At 43.9% G+C, this 18941-nt stretch overlaps 2 protein-coding genes across 3 annotated transcripts in view; one reads left to right on the forward strand and one right to left on the reverse strand.

Annotated features, from left to right (window-relative positions):
• LOC137421613 (uncharacterized) overlaps window positions 1-18941 on the reverse strand; it is a 19633-nt gene continuing 692 nt past the window's right edge. The window contains exons 1-7 of one of the 2 annotated variants that reach the window (XM_078771197.1): window positions 18550-18732; window positions 12857-13014; window positions 9636-9927; window positions 9251-9367; window positions 7981-8112; window positions 3047-3313; window positions 1-896 (exon numbers count right to left, since the gene is read on the reverse strand). In XM_078771197.1, coding sequence (XP_078627323.1) covers window positions 346-896; window positions 3047-3313; window positions 7981-8112; window positions 9251-9367; window positions 9636-9927; window positions 12857-13014; window positions 18550-18613 — 1581 coding nt within the window. In that variant the 5' untranslated portion in view covers window positions 18614-18732 and the 3' untranslated portion in view covers window positions 1-345. Of the gene's footprint in view, window positions 897-3046; window positions 3314-7980; window positions 8113-9250; window positions 9368-9635; window positions 9928-12856; window positions 13015-18549; window positions 18733-18941 lie in introns of those variants that run through there. The other variant, XM_068107839.2, reaches the window with a different exon arrangement.
• LOC137422338 (uncharacterized) lies at window positions 13510-18541 on the forward strand. Its single transcript, XM_078772865.1, is given in 6 exon segments — window positions 13510-13550; window positions 13958-14655; window positions 14987-15339; window positions 15399-16040; window positions 17364-18290; window positions 18293-18541. Coding segments are annotated over 6 exon segments (2910 nt in total).

An 18941-nucleotide genomic window follows, 5' to 3' on the forward strand; every position in this document is an offset into this window, starting at 1 on the left:
TCTATTAAATGAGGTTTATTTTTACTTATGCAAAGCCCAGTGAGTGCATTTGCATCATGAAAAAAAAAACAAGGCTAAAAACAACTCATCATTCATTACCTCACAATTATGTTTTTCATAATAACAATATAACACCATGCAAATCTTGATGATCTATTACTAAAACTTCATTAACCGGTGCCCTTGTTACGACGTACATACAGAACAGGTATGTTGCATGATACCTTCTGTTCACAAAATACTTTTTTATTGGTAGAGCTGTAACATTTCCAATAGATCGTCATCAAATGCAACTGTAACAACACAAAATGTGGTTCTTCATAAAGAAGCAATAGTCACCTGACATTAAAATCGCAGTGCAGACACAGGAAGCCGGTCTGACACTCCAATCAGTGGTGGACGGGCAAGCTGTACGAGGCCCTGCCAGCGTACATGCGTACGAATGTGGCGGGTTAGGTTTGAGGATTGCGAGAAGCGTTTCCCACAGCGATCACAGCGGTAAGGGCGTTCTCCTGTGTGTGTGCGTCGGTGGCGGATCAAGTTTGAGGACTGCGTAAAGCGTCGACCACACAGTTCACATGCAAATGATCCAGCATATATTCTTGGCTCCCTACCCTCATTTCCCTCGATGCTCACTCCTCTCGCAACACTTTCTCTTCCCTCCACACCTCTCTGACCATGGCCACCACCTCGAACACGTGCTGCCTTTGTGCCTCGTGTTCGTGCTTGGTGTTTGTTCCCGGGTTGACGTCTATTTCGTTTGCTTGGCAGTGGCAGTGGTACAGGAAATGCATGAGGTGGTGGCAGACGAAGTGGCGACGGAGCCCGAATGGCGTCTGGCGTGGTGGTTGACAAAGCAGATGTTGAGGCTTCCAGGTTGACCTCTTCCTGGTTCTCTGGAGAACAAACGTAATAAAAAGTATTCAGCACATAGTCGTTCAGTAGTACCAATTATCCCGTATGACTGTTTAATGACACCTCTACATAATCTCAAACTTTACCACCTACAAGTTCAGTAAAATATATTTGACTTCTGTATAAAAATTAACAAACACACAAAATGTAACCCTCCTGGTTCAGACTGTTTTGGATCTGTGACCTATGTTTTCACGTTTTTGGTGTGGCAAGACAATGAAGTGTGCTGCAATTTCCTTGGTAATTAAAAAATGGTGAAACTTTAGTTCATTATTTTACTCTTTGCAATGATATAACATTTTTACCTCCACCACCAAAGGAGGTTATGTTTTCACCCCTGTCTGTTTGTAAACAGGATATCACAAAAGGTTGTGGACGGATTAAGACGAAATTTGGTGGAGAGGTTGGGTATGCGACAGGGATGAAATGATTCGATTTTGGTGAAGATCCGCATCCCTATGCTAGAATTTTTAAATGATTCTAAACCATTCAGAAATAGGGCCAAAAATTATATAAAGCAGGATATCTCAAAACGTTATGGATGGATTTGGAAGAAACTTGGTGGACAGGTTGGGTGTGTGATGAGGACTAATCGATTCGATTTTGGCGAAGATCTGAATCTGAATATGGATTCGGATACGAAATTTTCTACACCTTCCTGAATGGAATTAATTGAAAACTGATGTTTGTACTTGGGGGTGTGTGCAGGGGGGAATTTGGGTGGTAAAAACGCTTAGTTTGTAAAACTGTAATCCAACTATATTTCTGGGGTAATAATCCAGCCATAAGGATAGCTTCTTCACTAGAATCACAAATTACAGAGACATTGTCACCTACCAGGAACACAATAGGCTTGATCAAGTACAATAGATTTACTCAAGACAAAATTTCTTACTTTGGAGAAGGAAACAGGTTGTAAAGTTCAGCTTTAAGGGATGCTAGATTCTATTTCCTGGTTCACCTGAGCATGGACACACATGTGTTGCAAACCTTGCAGAATGACCTTAGATTGCCCTCCATCATGAAAGAGAAATCTGCATGATAGGCACTGCCTTACCAGAGGATTCAGTGACATACCAGGTACCTAAAGGATGGATATGATAGCTGCAAATGACTTGGAATAAACATATGAGATAGAGTGAATGAGAGAAAGAGAGAGAGAAAACAGCCTTTTTAAAACCTTCCTCTGCAGAATCAATATCGGATGCAGAGGAGATGGAAAACCAATCCTTTTGCAAGAGGGCAGACTGCAGTTCCTGCCACTTGGTCTGAGCAAATAAACTAGCATCTGCAGTGCTGTGGGAGCTCTCTAATTACAGCCAGATAGCTAAGTGGGGCAGAGGAAGAACAGATGTTTGATGGAAGTTTGGTCATTACCAGGCTGAGGAGGGAAGACATACAATGAGTTACGATCCAGGTTGGAAAGTTCACGGATTAGGGCAGGCCCATGGAATTGTATAGGCCTTACCGGCAGTGTCATGGCTGCTTGTTGCAATGCCAACTTCTATCCATCTAGCAAGGCAGAAGTTGATATCGCTACAGATGAGGAATAGAGTTCGGATGGGTTTATGGTCCATGTTAGCGAAAATAAATAAATAAATAAATGAGGATTTGGAATAGTAAACTACTTCTTAAAGACAAATTAGAATTGGGAAAGAAAGCTAGTTGGAGAAAATATTATTATTGTCCGTTTTATTACTGGAATAATGTTAATTTGGTGTTTCCTGACATTTTTACTTTTGAAGTTTGGCCTCAAGCAAGAGTAATAATTAGTAATATAAATAAAAGTAGTAATTGGTTGCATGGGATGGATTCTTGACTTTTAAAAAGGGGTGGAGGTTAATTCAGCAATTCCACAAAAAGTAGAGGGACAGAACAAAAAGTACCACAACAGAACAGCAGCTTTTACTAAAGTTTTACTTTTACTAAACCCAGACTGTACGACTCAACGGTGGGCACACTAACAAATGAACTATGCATAAATGAACAAGAACAATAGGATATCCCTCTCCTAATACAACAAACTGCCCCACCCACAGTACCAGCCAAGATCCTTGAACAACCAAAAATAGTTCGATATGACACTAAATGATATTACCAGTTACCACCCTGAATCAAGTTCCCAGAATACCTGATAAAACATCAGATTCTCCCCAGAATTCCTCATTCGCTTCTTGTGCTCCCCATTCAGACCACTCCCTGTAACTGCAATCTTCTGTTCCATCTGACACTCCCACAAGCATCTCGCCACTGTCCACTCCTTCCTCGTTTGGTTCCTCTTTCCCCATCTCCTCTTCGCCCTGGTGTTCTCTCTCTCCCCCATTGCTTTCTTGAGGGTCCAGTTTGAGTTCCCAGCCACCCAGCCCCATCAAGCTGGGTTCTGGAATATCATTGAAATCTGTGAAAGAAAAATCGAATAAATAAGAAACATGTCTTTGTCTGCAGGATTATTTTAATCAAAATACTCAGTGTGATGAAAACATTAGAATTTTTTTTACATTTTTTGAAAAAAAAATTTCTAAACTCCAGTACAAATATCATACTCCATATTATGTTTGCATAAGGACATTATTAAACTATAAATAACTGATGCAAGGAAATTTTCACATTATATAAAAAACGACAGCATTAAAAACTAGAAAGACACTGACGTTGCGACGTCGACCGATATGCCTCCGCCCACATTATTACATCATTATGCATACTTGGACAAGTTTGATTTAAATCCCTTCAGCTGTTCTCAAATTCCCACATTTTTACCTGACATGACTTTTGACCTCTTGATGCCAAAATCGAATCAGTTCATCTTTGCATCATAATACATACTTTTACCAACTTTGGTAAAAATCCCGTCACTGTTTCACAAGTTATTGTGGTAACAGGATTTATACCTAAAATTACCTCTGACCTCTGACCTTGTGACCCCAAAATCTAATCAGTTCATCTTTACATCATTATACGTACCTGTATCAAGCTATATAGGTATCTTTGTTTCGAGAGTTACATGGTTAGAAAGTAGACGAAGAACAAACCAAAGAAATGGTAGGTCTTGCAATAGTTGAAAGCATCATAAATGCCTCCAAAAATGTGTCAGGCAATTAAAAGAGGAATATGTATTTGTGAGAAAGCTGAATGGGGTAATCCAATATTGTTATGTTTATAAAATTTACTCCACAAATGGCAACCAAAAGCTATTTTGTACCATCTTTGGTTGCAGAGTTTTTAATCGTTTTCTGTTCACACCATGTGCGTGGCCTGGTCTCTCTAGGCTTCCCAACCACCGTCGGTGTTTTGTGAATAAAAGTTCTTTCCTTTGCTGTATTGCTTGTTTCTTAGATTTTCTCTTCTCCCCCTTCGCCGAACTTCGCCGAACATCTTGCCCTTTTTTGTCTAATGTTTTAAATACAAAAAAAATATATATATATATTATTCCCTTCTCGCCTCGTGGGCCCCCACGTGTGCTGTTATCTCGCCCTGCCCTCTTTATCTCCTTTTCTTCCACCTCTTCCTTCCATCTCCAGCCGATACTCGCCTTTCCAATTCTAGTTTATTCCCTACTCATTCAACCCTTTCTCCTTTCTCTGATCCACGCCCTCACTTCAGGGACTTTTCCCAAATTGTTTTTCACGGTTTTGTTCAAACTTTCCTCTGCAGTGTTTTATTCAGTGGTTTATTACAACACGCTGTTTTTATTCCTATTTAAAAGGCTTTTTTTATTTCATCAAATCATTCCACTTCAAAAAAAAATTCAATCTCTTACAATCCTTCCTTTCTACATTCTCTAAACTCACCTTCATTCCAGCCCTTCTCTATCGTTTTCTAACGGATCTCTGACTTGAAAATCACAATAAACCCAATTTGTTATAAATGTTCGTCTTTCATTAATCATCCACTTTCTAAACTCCCCCCTCACCCCTCCCCTCCGAAACTCCCCCCTCCCCTTCAAAACTCCCCCCTACCCCTCCCCTTCTAATCTCCCTGTTAGTCTGTGACCTTTCTTTTCCTCTTCCTCCCTCCCCCCTCCCCCCCCCCCCCCCAACCCCCTTTGAGTTAGACCAAGTGGTTTGGTCCATGGGTAAAAGCCTATGATTGGCTGTGGGGCAGGGGAGGGGCCAGGAAGGTGATTCAGAGGGGAGAGTGGCCATTTTGGAAGAGGCCTCATGGCGGAGTGCCTTTTAGTGTGCTTGTAGAGTTGTCAGCAGAAACCTCTGTACCTGAAGGTTGACTTGTGCCGGATCAACCCCTACGGCCACCTCTGTACCTGAAGGTTGCCTTGTGCCGGATCAACCCCTGCGGCCACCTCGGTACCTGAAGGTTGACTTGTGCCGGATCAACCCCTGCGGCCACCTCTGCACCCGACGGTGGACTTGGATTAAACTCTGGCTACCGCTGGGCCTGCATTGGGGCCTACCGCTGGGCCTGCATTGGGGCCTACTGCTGGGCCTGCACTGGGGCCAACTGCTGGGCCTGCACTGGGGCCTACTGCTGGGCCTGCACTGGGGCCTACTGCTGGGCCTGCACTGGGGCCTACTGCTGGGCCTGCATTGGGGGCCTACTGCTGGGCCTACTCTTGGACCTGCCTACTCTTGGACCTGTCTACTATTGGACCTACTCTCTATCTCTTTGCTGATGACTCCACTCTCTGCCGCTCCATTCCTCATCCCTCAGATCGGCAGGCAGCAGCCTCCTCACTCTCTGCAGACCTAGACAAAATCATACTGGTCAAACAAGTGGAACATGTCTTTCAATCCTGACAAATCTCACACTGTCTCTCCGAAAAGACCAACTGGACAACCCTCCCATCTACTTTCTGAACAATCCTCCCCAATAAGTTCTGTCACTCAAGCTTTTGGGTCTCGCTATCTGCCATGATCTTTCCTGGGAAAACTACATTTACAAGCTGGCCTCCAAAGCCAGTCGCCGACTGGGCATCCTCCGTCGTGCAAAGTCCTTCCTTGGCACACCTGAGCTCCTCACCACATACAAGGCTTTCATCTGCAGCTCAATGGAATACTGTTCCCCCCTCTGGGCTGGTGCTCCTGCCTCACACCTAGCTCGGCTTCAAGCTGTTGAAACCAAAGCTTTCAGAATCATTGGAATCTCCCGCAATGAAGCTAACTCTGAGAGCCTTTCACTCACTCACCGCAGGCAGGTTGGTGGTCTTTCTGTCTTCTACCGACTCCTCTCCGGCCTAGCTCCCCCAGCTCTGACTGTGCTCTGTCCCCCAAATATTCCGACAGGTCGCACAATATCTGCCAGCAACCCTCTTATGGTGAAACTGCCAAAATCAAGACTCTCTGCTCACCTTCACTCTTTCATTCCTCTTTACTCCCGCCTCTGGAACAAACTCCCTCACTCTCTTCAATCCCACTCCTCCCTCCAGGTCTTTAAAACAGCTGTTCACCACCATCTCTTATCTTCCCCCCTCCAAAACCTTCATCTTTTCTAACCCAGTTAATTCACCCCAGATCCACTTTTTTGAAATACCAACTTCTTCCCTGGACATCCTAGCAGTGTCCAGTGTTTTATACCTCTCCCACATCCCCCCACCCCCTTCCCAGGCCTCCTCCACCCAAGCCCTCTCCCTCCCACAGATCTCCTGATGTCCCTGTTCTCTACTGTTGTACTTGTGTGCTTCCTTCTCTCTCTCCCCATCTTGTCTCCCGCTCCCTTTATCACATGTTTTATGTCAGTTTTTTTTTTTTTGTGATTAATGTTAGCTCTTACACAAGCTTCGATCTGGTATATATATATATATATATATATATATATATATATATCTATATATAAATAAAAGTGATTTGTCGAGGTTAGTGAATGAGTCGAGTGATTTGTCTCAGAACTGAAAAATGGGCCAACAGAAATTCTCAGCACTGGCAGAACCTGTAACTGTTGACTCAGACATTAAACTATTTGCTGACAAAACAAAACTTTCCAGAATTGAAGACATGCGCATGGATGCAGAAGATCTACAGAAGGATATGAATGCTGTAATGAACTGGGCAAACAAATTGTAACCTCCCTTACAACGAAGCCAAGTGCAAAGTAGTCCATCATGGAAGAAAAAAAAACCACAAGTTCAGTTATTCAATGACTGGTAAAGATGGGCTTCAAGAAATCAAAGTTGAGAACAGTGAAAAGGATTTGGAAGTACTCTTTGATACCATTCTGTCCTTCAGTGCCCATACAGCTGATGTAGCTTGAAGAGTGAATGCAATACTTGGTATCCTTCTCCCTCCCTCCTCTCCTCCTTCTCAAAAAAAGATCCTTCTCAAACTATACAAGACAATTTTGTTCGGCCAACCGTGGAATACTGCTACCCTGTATGGTACCCCGTGTTCAAGAAGGACAAATATGTTCTTGGAAAAAATGCAGCAGAAAGCCACAAGGTTACTACCCCATCTACGTCATCTGGAATATCCTGAAAGACTGAAACTCCCCACACTTGCGTAAGCAAACTTCATTTTCATTAAGTTCCAACAAACTTCAGAAGGCATAGGGCTGAACTCCTCGGACAGATCTTTAAGAACATAAAAGGAATTGATCACATTGAGGCTCAGATGTTTTTCCAGAGGGATGAAGGCCCACAAACTAGATTACTAGAGGGCATGATCAGGAAATGACGAAACAGCAGTGCAGAACTAATACAAGACAAAATTCGAACTAATAACAACCATTAACAGCTGGAACAGACTACCCAGAGAAGCTGTTCAGGCCATAGAGTCAACCAGCTCAAATCAGCCCTAGAAAGATCACCCCCTGAAGTATACGCCATACCAACGAAGGGCTCATGTAACGAGTGGCAAATAAGCAACGCTTCAAGTCTCAACATCCAAGTCAGCCCAAGTAAGTAAGTAAACAGGGTCATGTGAACAGGATATTATAAAGGAGTTTCAAGGCTCATGGAACAGGTGTGTGTGTGTATGAGATTAAACCCAATGATAAAATATTTCAAGATTAAATAATAATAATAATAATAATAACGTACTGAAGCTTTTAACCCTTTTTTCTGATAAGCATGATAGACAATCCTCGATCATACTCATCAGCTTTGACATATCGTACCTTCCCAATGGTTTTCTGTTTTCACTTGGACACCTGTCCATGACTGGGTTTCTTGCTCCGCCTCTACCCTATCGTCTGAGTGCCCAGAATCCACCGCATCCATTTCTGGGAGCCTCTCTTGGTCCAGCAAAGCTTAAGAAAGAAGAGGGTAAGAAAAACAAGCATCTAAAGAGACAATTGACTAAAAACTTTATTTTGCACTGAGACAACAAGTCAACTGCAAACTAGCAAACATCTCAAAACACAAAGCACATCCACATCTACTTTGTACTCAAAACTAAACTTGATAAAAACAAGTTTAAAAAAAAATGTAAAAATTATTAATTCGTGTTCTCCATATTCTCATAACCAGCAACGGTACCCGCCCTATGGGCGGGGCTTCAATTGGGAGGCCCAAATGAAAAGGCAAAATATCAGAAATTGAAGGCTATTTTATTTTAAACGATTCATATAAACATCCGTTGAATCATACCACATGCAAATCATCAAAATCTAAACAGTATCTTTAGAATTTCAATAAAAGCCACATCACTGTTCATATCGGTAAATATTATTCCATCGTGTTTCAAATCGTGATCGATACACTATGATCGTGATGATCGTGATCGTGAATCGTGATCGATAATCGTGTTCACAATCGCTATGTCGTATGTACTCCCGATACGTGTACCAAATTCCCGATACGTGTAACTGTACCAAATCAACAGTTAAAAGGATTTTGAGCTGATAGCTGTTATGGCCCTGGCAAGATCGATGGAGACAGCGATCTGTTTGCGATCGATGGAGACATGTTGCTTTCCTGGGTGCCGCACAAACGGCTGCACCGATCGTGCGGCACCCGGGAAAGCAACATCGTCACAATGAGAACAATGAACGTTATGCGAACGCGAATGTTATGTGGGAGTCCAAACCTGAGAATGCTGGAGACTAAAGCTGAAATTGGGAAAACGAAATAGCCTATTTTACTCCTGGAGATCCCAGGATTATCCACCCGAAATATCTTTGCGATCGGTTCAGCAGTTTTTACGGTACCTTCGAACAGACAGACAGACAGACGGACAGACGGACATTTGGTGAATTATAGTATGATAAAGGTTTGATGAAAATCTGATGACAAAAGCTCAAATGGTAAAAAGGTTATGCCGTGGACATACACATGTGAATACACACATACACAATTGCAAAAGCCTGTCTTCTGCTGTGCAAGCAGACAGGCTAATAAGTGAGCTACACAAGAAAACAAGGAGGGAGGCTCTATCCGTTAACACACCAGCATTATGTCCACCCTCTGTGTCAGCATCTCCATCCCAATGGGATTCTTCATTTGCTGTCGTCTGCAGATTTTCCTCTCCCAGTTCACCTTCAAGCCTGCTGTCTGCATCCATATCTGACAATGAGAGATAACGTCAATAGTGAGCACATGATTGACGTAAAAAAAAAACAATTTTGCTCAATCAGGAAAAGTTGAATCTATATTTTGTTTCTAGAATGTCTATGGCTAAAGTAGTAACTTATACATTATACTCCAGATTTAAATGCCAACCAGGTCATGTGTATTCATCTCATAATGTTGACCACAAAAACAGACCAACACCATATTAAGAATTTCTGAAATTTGATGAAGGTGAGGGGAAAGTATTGTTGACACAGCTTACCTGACAAGTAAGGGGTTTCAATGGGTGGACATGAAGGAGCAGGGGGCATGAAGCTAGGGGTAAGGTCTGAGAAGCGTTGCGCCGATAGCAGGAGTTCATCACTCAGGCCACGCAGAGTAGCCATTATTGCATCGAGAAGGGCCAGGGATAGAGGCCTTCTGGCTTCGCCCCCTTCTCTGACACTTAAAGTGCTCGGAGATCCAGGAGATAAACCCCGTACAAGGCGGCGCAACACAGCATAGAAGGCAAAGGGGAGGCGCTGTCGTGCAAAAGTCAATAGCTCCTGCTGCACCTACGAAAAATGGAGCAAAGAATAAGTAACTTTTATTTGCGAGAGCAAGTACTGCCATCCTGGTAATGGTCTTCTCTCCTTCCCCAGCTCCTGCCTTTTCCTGTTTCAACCGATTCCTGTTTCTAGCACATCTCAGAACTTTAGGTTTATGCACTCTGGATGAATCATTTATGGATTTTATTTTGTGTGAAAGAGTGCAACCGACCAAGGTTCATTTCTGATGCACAGTCGTAATGAACAACGAACTACGAGTACAATTCAACAAACTCAGATGTGGACTTGCATTCTTTGATTATGCATCAACATGATCGTCGTCTCCAGAATCTGATAAATCTTCATCCGAGAATACAGTATCAAATGAATTTTCTGATTCTGATGAAGATATCGGTTCAACCATTTAGCATGAGTGGCACATAAGCAAGCGTCTAGTCTGCTGAATTGTTTCTTACGATGATGTCACAGTCAATGCATCCCACCTACCAATGGGTATTGTTAGAGGCAGTACCCACAAACTTCATTTAAAAAAAATTCACTTCTACATCTAAAATAATTAGTAAAACACAAAAAATACAATTCTTTGTTTAGTTCCTCTGTGTCTTCATTTAAAAACACCAAATTAATTTTTCAAAATTTTTAGATCCGGTCACCATTTAAAATTACCAATATGCTGACGCGAAGATATTGTCGTGCGAATCCCTCAAGGTTAACACCAGGGACCGCAGAAGACCGAACAGATTTAACAGAGGCGATGACCAAACCGGATTTTGCTATCAACCGCTGGAAGAAGAAGTGAAGAGGAAGAGGCAGGAGCGCTTACCTATTGAGGGAATGAACTCGAACAAAAATGCAGGGTAAAATGTACAAAAAGAACACGTTTATTCCGGAACACGACGGTAAATAAATAATGATCCTAAGTTGGGATCCCACACACCTCACTTCAAATATGCCACACAGGAATGTATTACGAAAGTTAATGTCTCGTCGTGTAATGTTCTGTGGGGTGCGGCCTTATCTGTCCCTAGTGCAGTGTCCGCCGTCCAACACGGCTCCGAGCTCCGGCGCAAAGAAACCGTTCGTCTGCTTCACCCATGCGCTCCGCCAGGCCCGAGCCAACGCCCTACTCCAGGCTCCTCGTCGACCGCCCACGAGTTCCATGCACCACTCCAAGTTCCAGAAGCACCGAGCACCGCTCCAAGCACCACGAGCGAACCGTCAGCACGAAGAGGAGAAGCGCAGAAACCAACAGATGTCGTGTAGCGTCAAGAGACCAGCGAAGAAGAACGGCAAAAATGGAGAGAGAGCAAGAGAGACACAATGTCGTGCACCCCAAGAGACCAGCGAAGAACCCAAGAGCTGCTAAAATGTCATGCAGCGCCCTTTTATCACTTGCGTCCACTCTCCTCCAATGTTCCCTTTTGCTGGCGCCCTCTCATTGACCGAGTGCCTCCCACCTGGTATTGCTCGCCCCTCTCCCTGCCCAGTCAACAGTCCTCCCGGGCCTGGCTCCCAGCCCTGCCACGAGGCTGGCTGCTAGGCCAGCTGGTGGCGTGGCTGGCTGCGGCCCCATCGGCGGCGCTCCGTCCTGGCTTTCTGCCTGTTTTCCAAAGTCGTTGTGGTAAGGGAGGGGAACTAATTAATGTGTGCACTAAGGACCGATCTAAGTGTTTATAGGAGTGCGTTGCCATAAAGGACAAAGGAATGATTTCCAGGTCTGACACACAAGGGTTTATCTTAGTCCCTACACTATTTAACACCTGAACATCCTTGTATGTTCACAGGTATACTCTTATCCTGACAAACCGCCTAAAACACAGAACTTATTACAGGGTGGATTCCCTATCGCGACAGTCGAAGCATGTTACCTATACAGATCTACCTGGCTCTAGATATTCCTTTACCCCCCCCCCCCCCCCCTCCCCGACATAACAATATTAATAGATGTTTCATCTTTGCAGAAATCCCTGGTGTTGGGCTAGCAGCTAGGGTGCCGGCTTAGGATCCTAGGATCCTGGGTTCGAATCCCGGTCAATCGCTGAATTAACGCCAGGGGGGTTGACTCAGCCTGTCATCCTTCCGAGGTCGGCAATTTGAGTACCAGTTCACTGGTAATTCCCTGCTTGTCGTTAAAGGCGGCAAAAAGGGTTGGCGTCAGGAAGGGCATCCGGCCGTAAAACATTGCTTCAAAAAAGGGGACCGAAAAACAACAACAACCACAGTTCCCGAAAAAGGCCAACCCCCGCTTGCGGGGAAAAATGGCCTCTAAAGGTGGTTTTTTTTTTTTTTCATCTTTGCAGTCAATTTCAATAAGAACCGTTAGATTACAAATCATCTTGTGAATATGAATAACTGAGGTTCAATAACTTACAAGGGGCACGTTGTTGTTGTTGTTGTTTCATATGCAGCCTGTGGCTGCTGGTTGCGTCATTTCTGGAAGCGTGGCTGTGCTGCTGATGTGCAGTGCCCATTGCCTGTAAGCTGGTACTCATTTTGCTGACCTCAGAAGGATGACATGCTGAGTCAACCCACCTCATGTTGCTTCAACAGCACGACAGGCACTCAAACACAAGACCCTAAGATGTCCAGCTTGCCATCTCAAATGTTAAACCAACAACAACAATTCTTGTTTCCATTCCTCAATGGTGGAAATATTGTGGAAATGTCTCATTTTTAAACTTCGCATGCCTGTACTGCATTGTCATTCCTTGGACATGCAATAACGTTCGTCATCCATTAATACTGCCAATTAATGTTGTCCCATTCCTTCAGATTCCTCACTTTGTTTAAACCTCTTTATTGAACAACTTCTGTTTCTCAAAAGTAAAGAGTTGGAAGCAGGGTGCAAGAACAAAGTAAACGAAGAAGACGACAGCGAAGAGCTGCAGCATGTATTAACGGGGATTCCAGAATCAAGTAAATGCAAATGCCTCACCTGTGCATCCTCAGAGCAGGCAAGCAGCGCGTCGTAGTCACTGATGCCCAGCTCTCGTGCCATGGCTTGAGCAAAACTCGCCTGGCCTCCTTGGGCTGCCATCCAGCCCGCAAAGTCTCCCCGGGGGTCAAGCAGCATACAGCCCTCCGCCATCACCTCTAAATGAGTAACATATTGCAGTAGTTTAGTCTAAAGTTGTGACAATCCTCTTATTAAACCTCAAAAGCAATCCGCTGTCATTCGGTTGGATATTTGTACACTTTTCGAAAGGTGATGACACCAAAATCTTGCTTTTTGTTGTTTGTTTTTTTTTATGTCCATTACGGAAGATTGATGGAGGTTATGTATTTTCCCCTGTTTGGTGGTTTGTCTGTGAGCAGGATATCTCAAAGTTATGGACGGATTCGGACGAAACTTGGTGGACAGGTTAGGTGTGTGACAAGGACGAATCGATTCGATGTTGGTGAAGATTTGGTTCTGGATCTGAAATTTTAAGTGATTCTTCACCATTGAAAATGGGGCCATAAATGATATATAACATGATATTTCAAAAAGTTGTGGTCGGATTATGACAAAACTTGGTGGATGACTTGGTTTGGTGATAAGAACAAGCTGATTGGATTTTTGTTCAGGTCCGAATCCAGATTCAGCCCATGAGTGGGATACACAACGTAAACTGTTTCGCCTTGTGGAGGTAAGCGCTCTACCGAGTGCCGTTATAGTTGTTTCATGCTTTTAAGGTGAATAGCTATCAGAAATGGTCAACAGAGGGTTTTCAGAATATCCCATAATGCCGTGTGTGCTGCCATGTTGGTGATATTCACTTCTCTGGCAACCATAGCATCAGTAGCTGCCCAACTTAGCTATCCAAGTAATTCCGAACCCTAATTCATGCGATCATCCAAGTAATTCAGGCAATCTATCATCCAAGTAATTCAGGCTATCTATCATCCAGGTAATTCAGGCTATCTACAATCGAGGTGATTCAGGCTATCTACAATCCAGGTGATTCAGGCTATGTACAATCCAGGTGATTCAGGCTATGTACAATCCAGGTGATTCAGGCTATGTACAATCCAGGTGATTCAGTCCATCATCCAGGTTCCAGGTGATTCAGGCTATCATCCAGGTGATTCAGGCTATCATCCAGGTGATTCAGGCTATCATCCAGGTGATTCAGGCTATCATCCAAGTGATTCAGGCTATCATCCATGTGATTCAGGCTATCATCCATGTGATTCAGGCTATCATCCGAGTAATTCAGGCTATCATCCGAGTGATTCAGGCTATCATCCATGTGATTCAGGCTATCATCCATGTGATTCGGGCTATCATCCAAGTGATTCAGGCTATCATCCAAGTGATTCAGGCTATCATCCAAGTGATTCAGGCTATCATCCATGTAATTCAGGCTATCATCCGAGTGATTCAGGCTATCATCCAAGTGATTCAGGCTATCATCCAAGTGATTCAGGCTATCATCCAAGTGATTCAGGCTATCATCCAAGTGATTCAGGCTATCATCCAAGTGATTCAGGCTATCATCCAAGTGATTCAGGCTATCATCCAAGTGATTCAGGCTATCATCCAAGTGATTCAGGCTATCATCCAAGTGATTCAGGCTATCATCCAAGTGATTCAGGCTATCATCCAAGTGATTCAGGCTATCATCCAAGTGATTCAGGCTATCATCCAAGTGATTCAGGCTATCATCCAAGTGATTCAGGCTATCATCCATGTGATTCAGGCTATCATCCATGTGATTCAGGCTATCATCCATGTGATTCAGGCTATCATCCATTTAGGCTATCAATTTAGGCTATCATCCCTGGTGTTGGGCTAGCGGCTAGGGTGCCGGCTTAGGATCCTAGGATCCTGGGTTCGAATCCCGGTCAATCGCTGAATTAACGCCAGGGGGGTTGACTCAGCCTGTCATCCTTCCGAGGTCGGCAAATTGAGTACCAGTTCACTGGTAATTCCCTGCTTGTCGTTAAAGGCGGCAAAAAGGGTTGGCGTCAGGAAGGGCATCCGGCCGTAAAACATTGCTTCAAAAAGGGGACCGAAAAACAACAACAACCACAGTTCCCGAAAAAGGCCAAAAAAAAAATGGCCTCTAAAGGTGGTTTTTTATCCATGTGATTCAGGCTATCATCCATGTGATTCAGGCTTTCATCCATGTGATTCAGGCTATCATCCAAGTAATTCAGGCTATCATCCAAGTGATTCAGGCTATCATCCATGTAATTCAGGCTATCATCCATGTAATTCAGGCTATCATCCATGTAATTCAGGCTATCATCCATGTAATTCAGGCTATCTTCCAGGTGATTCAGGCTATCATCCGAGTAATTCAGGCTATCATCCGAGTGATTCAGGCTATCATCCAAGTGATTCAGGCTATCATCCAAGTGATTCAGGCTATCATCCAAGTGATTCAGGCTATCATCCATGTAATTCAGGCTATCACCCGAGTAACTCAGGCTGTCATCGAGTAATTCAGGCTATCATCCAAGTGATGCAGGCTATCATCCAAGTGATTCAGGCTATCATCCATGTGATTCAGGCCATCATCCATGTGATTCAGGCTATCATCCATGTGATTCAGGCTATCATCCAAGTGATTCAGGCTATCATCCAAGTAATTCAGGCTATCATCCATGTGATTCAGGCTATCATCCATGTGATTCAGGCTATCATCCATGTGATTCAGGCTTTCATCCATGTGATTCAGGCTTTCATCCATGTGATTCAGGCTTTCATCCATGTGATTCAGGCTATCATCCAAGTGATTCAGGCCGTCATCCAAGTAATTCAGGCTATCATCCATGTGATTCAGGCTATCATCCATGTGATTCAGGCTATCATCCGAGTAATTCAGGCTGTCATCCAAGTGATTCAGGCTATCATCCGTGTAATTCAGGCTGTCATCCAAGTAATTCAGGCTATCATCCATGTGATTCAGGCTGTCATCCAAGTGATTCAGGCTATCATCCATGTAATTCAGGCTATCATCCATGTAATTCAGGCTATCATCCATGTAATTCAGGCTGTCATCCAAGTGATTCAGGCTATCATCCATGTGATTCAGGCTATCATCCATGTAATTCAGGCTTTCATCCATGTAATTCAGGCTGTCATCCAAGTGATTCAGGCTATCATCCATGTGATTCAGGCTATCATCCATGTGATTCAGGAGAAGTACATGGAGAAGAGGAAGAAGTTGTTTCTTGGGTTTGTTGATCTGGAGAAAGCATTCGATAGGGTTCCACGTGAAGTAGTGACATGGGCATTGAGGAAGTTAGGAGTGGAGGAATGGTTGATCAGAGTAGTGATGGCAATGTACAAAAGAGCGCGCACAGCTGTAAGGACGAAGGACGGGAACAGTGGTGAGTTTGAGGTGAAGGTGGGAGTGCATCAGGGGTCGGTACTAAGTCCACTACTATTTGTAGCTGTGATGGAGGTGCTGGCTCGGAACGTAAAGGAGGGTTTACCGTGGGAGTTGTTGTATGCACATGATCTGGTGTTGATTGCAGAAAGTATGGATGGACTGAAGGAGACGATGAACAAGTGGAAGGAATGTATGGAGACGAAAGGTTTGAACGTGAATATCAGAAAAACAAAGGTGATGGCAAGTGGTAAAGCATGTGGTGAGGTGGAAAGAACTGGGAAGTGGCCATGTGCTTTGTGCAGGAAGGGTGTCGGAGTGAACTCAATTCAATGTACAATGTGCGCTGAGTGGGTTCATCAAAAAATGTCGTGCTTTTAGAGGGTCATTAACCAGTGTGGCAGCTACATTCAAGTGTAAGGTGTGCACAGAGGGAGCTGCAGATGGAGGAAATGTTGAGTTGGATCTTGGAGACGGTGTGAAGCTGGAAGGTGTGAAAACATTTTGTTACCTAGGAGACATGCTGAATGGAGAAGGTGGATCAGACTCGGCAACGGTTGCTAGAGTGAGATGTGCATGGAAGAAGTTTCGGGAACTGAGTGGCGTGCTGACGAGGACGCGAGTGTCGTTGAAGCTGAAGGGAAAGGTGTATGCTGCATGTGTGACAAGTGTTATGATTTATGGGAGCAAGACATGGACAATGAACGTAGAGCTGCAACGAAGGCTGGAAAGGGTGGAAATGCGAATGGTTCGGTGGATGTGTGGAGTATCGTTGAGAGAGAGGAAGACAAATGATGAATTGCGAAAGATGATGGGAATAGAGCCTGTGATTGATGCTGTGAAGAGAAACAGTTTGAGATGGTTTGGTCATGTGTTGAGGAAGGATGAAAGTGACTGGTTGAGAAGTGATGGAAATGAATGTGGAAGGAAGTAGAGGACGGGGAAGACCGAGAAAGAATTGGCTAAAGATGGTCGAAGAAGAAATGCGGGCAAGGGGGTTAACAAGGGGAGATGCAGAAAATAGGGCAAAATGGAGAAGATTGTCATGGGGACCGCAGGGCTAACCCCCGCTCTTGCAGGGAAAATGGCCTTTAAAATGCCTGTTGTATCCATGTGATTCAGGCTATCATCCATGTGATTCAGGCTATCATCCAAGTGATTCAGGCTATCATCCAAGTGATTCAGGCTATCATCCAAGTGATTCAGGCTATCATCCAAGTGATTCAGGCTATCATCCAAGTGATTCAGGCTATCATCCATGTAATTCAGGCTATCATCCGAGTAATTCAGGCTGTCATCCAAGTGATTCAGGCTATCATCCATGTGATTCAGGCTATCATCCATGTAATTCAGGCTATCATCCATGTAATTCAGGCTGTCATCCATGTAATTCAGGCTGTCATCCATGTAATTCAGGCTGTCATCCATGTAATTCAGGCTATCATCCATGTAATTCAGGCTATCATCCGAGTGATTCAGGCTGTCATCCAAGTGATTCAGGCTATCATCCAAGTGATTCAGGCTATCATCCATGTAATTCAGGCTATCATCCAAGTAATTCAGGCTGTCATCCAAGTGATTCAGGCTATCATCCATGTGATTCAGGCAATCATCCAAGTAATTCAGGCTATCATCCGTGTAATTCAGGCTGTCATCCAAGTAATTCAGGCTATCATCCATGTGATTCAGGCTATCATCCAAGTGATTCTGGCTATCATCCATGTAATTCAGGCTATCATCCATGTAATTCAGGCTATCATCCATGTAATTCAGGCTTTCATCCATGTAATTCAGGCTGTCATCCAAGTGATTCAGGCTATCATCCATGTAATTCAGGCTGTCATCCATGTAATTCAGGCTATCATCCATGTGATTCAGGTAATCATCCAAGTAATTCAGGCTATCATCCCTGTAATTCAGGCTGTCATCCAAGTAATTCAGGCTATCATCCATGTGATTCAGGCTATCATCCAAGTGATTCAGGCTATCATCCATGTAATTCAGGCTATCATCCATGTAATTCAGGCTGTCATCCATGCGATTTGATTCAGGCTATCATCCATGTAATTCAGGCTATCATCCATGTAATTCAGGCTATCATCCAAGTGATTCAGGCTATCATCCATGTGATTCAGGCTATCATCCAAGTGATTCAGGCTATCATCCATGTAATTCAGGCTGTCATCCATGTAATTCAGGCTGTCATCCATGTAATTCAGGCTATCTTCCAGGTGATTCAGACTACATTCCAGGTGATTCAGGCCATCTATAATCCAGGGGATTCAGGCTATCATCCATAAAGGACTACCTTCACTTCCGGAGACAAGACAGTGATCATCACGATTGTTCTGCAGTAACTGCCTTTTGGACATTTAATATAGCCACGTGTTTTCAAAGCACGAGCAGGCCGTTTGGGTGTGTTACGGTCAAACAATGCAGGGTGTGCATGCACACTCTCAAACAGCATGCCCTGCACTGTAGCGACACACCAAGCTCCTCCGTGAGCACACCACCGTCCAGCACCAGTATGACGTTTCATTCATTTAACCGGACAATTAGTGGTCATGCTTTTGAAACAGCAAACCTAATGGTTTGAACGTATCGTGACATTGATGATAATGATATGCTGCGAACACAAGTACAGATCAATTCGTTGATCGAACCAGTCGCTACACATTACTGTACTTCACTACATACGGC

This window comes from Myxine glutinosa, chromosome 2, assembly GCF_964187855.1.
Source record: "Myxine glutinosa chromosome 2, kmMyxGlut1.1, whole genome shotgun sequence".
In the NCBI taxonomy this organism is placed as follows: Eukaryota; Metazoa; Chordata; class Myxini; order Myxiniformes; family Myxinidae; genus Myxine; species Myxine glutinosa.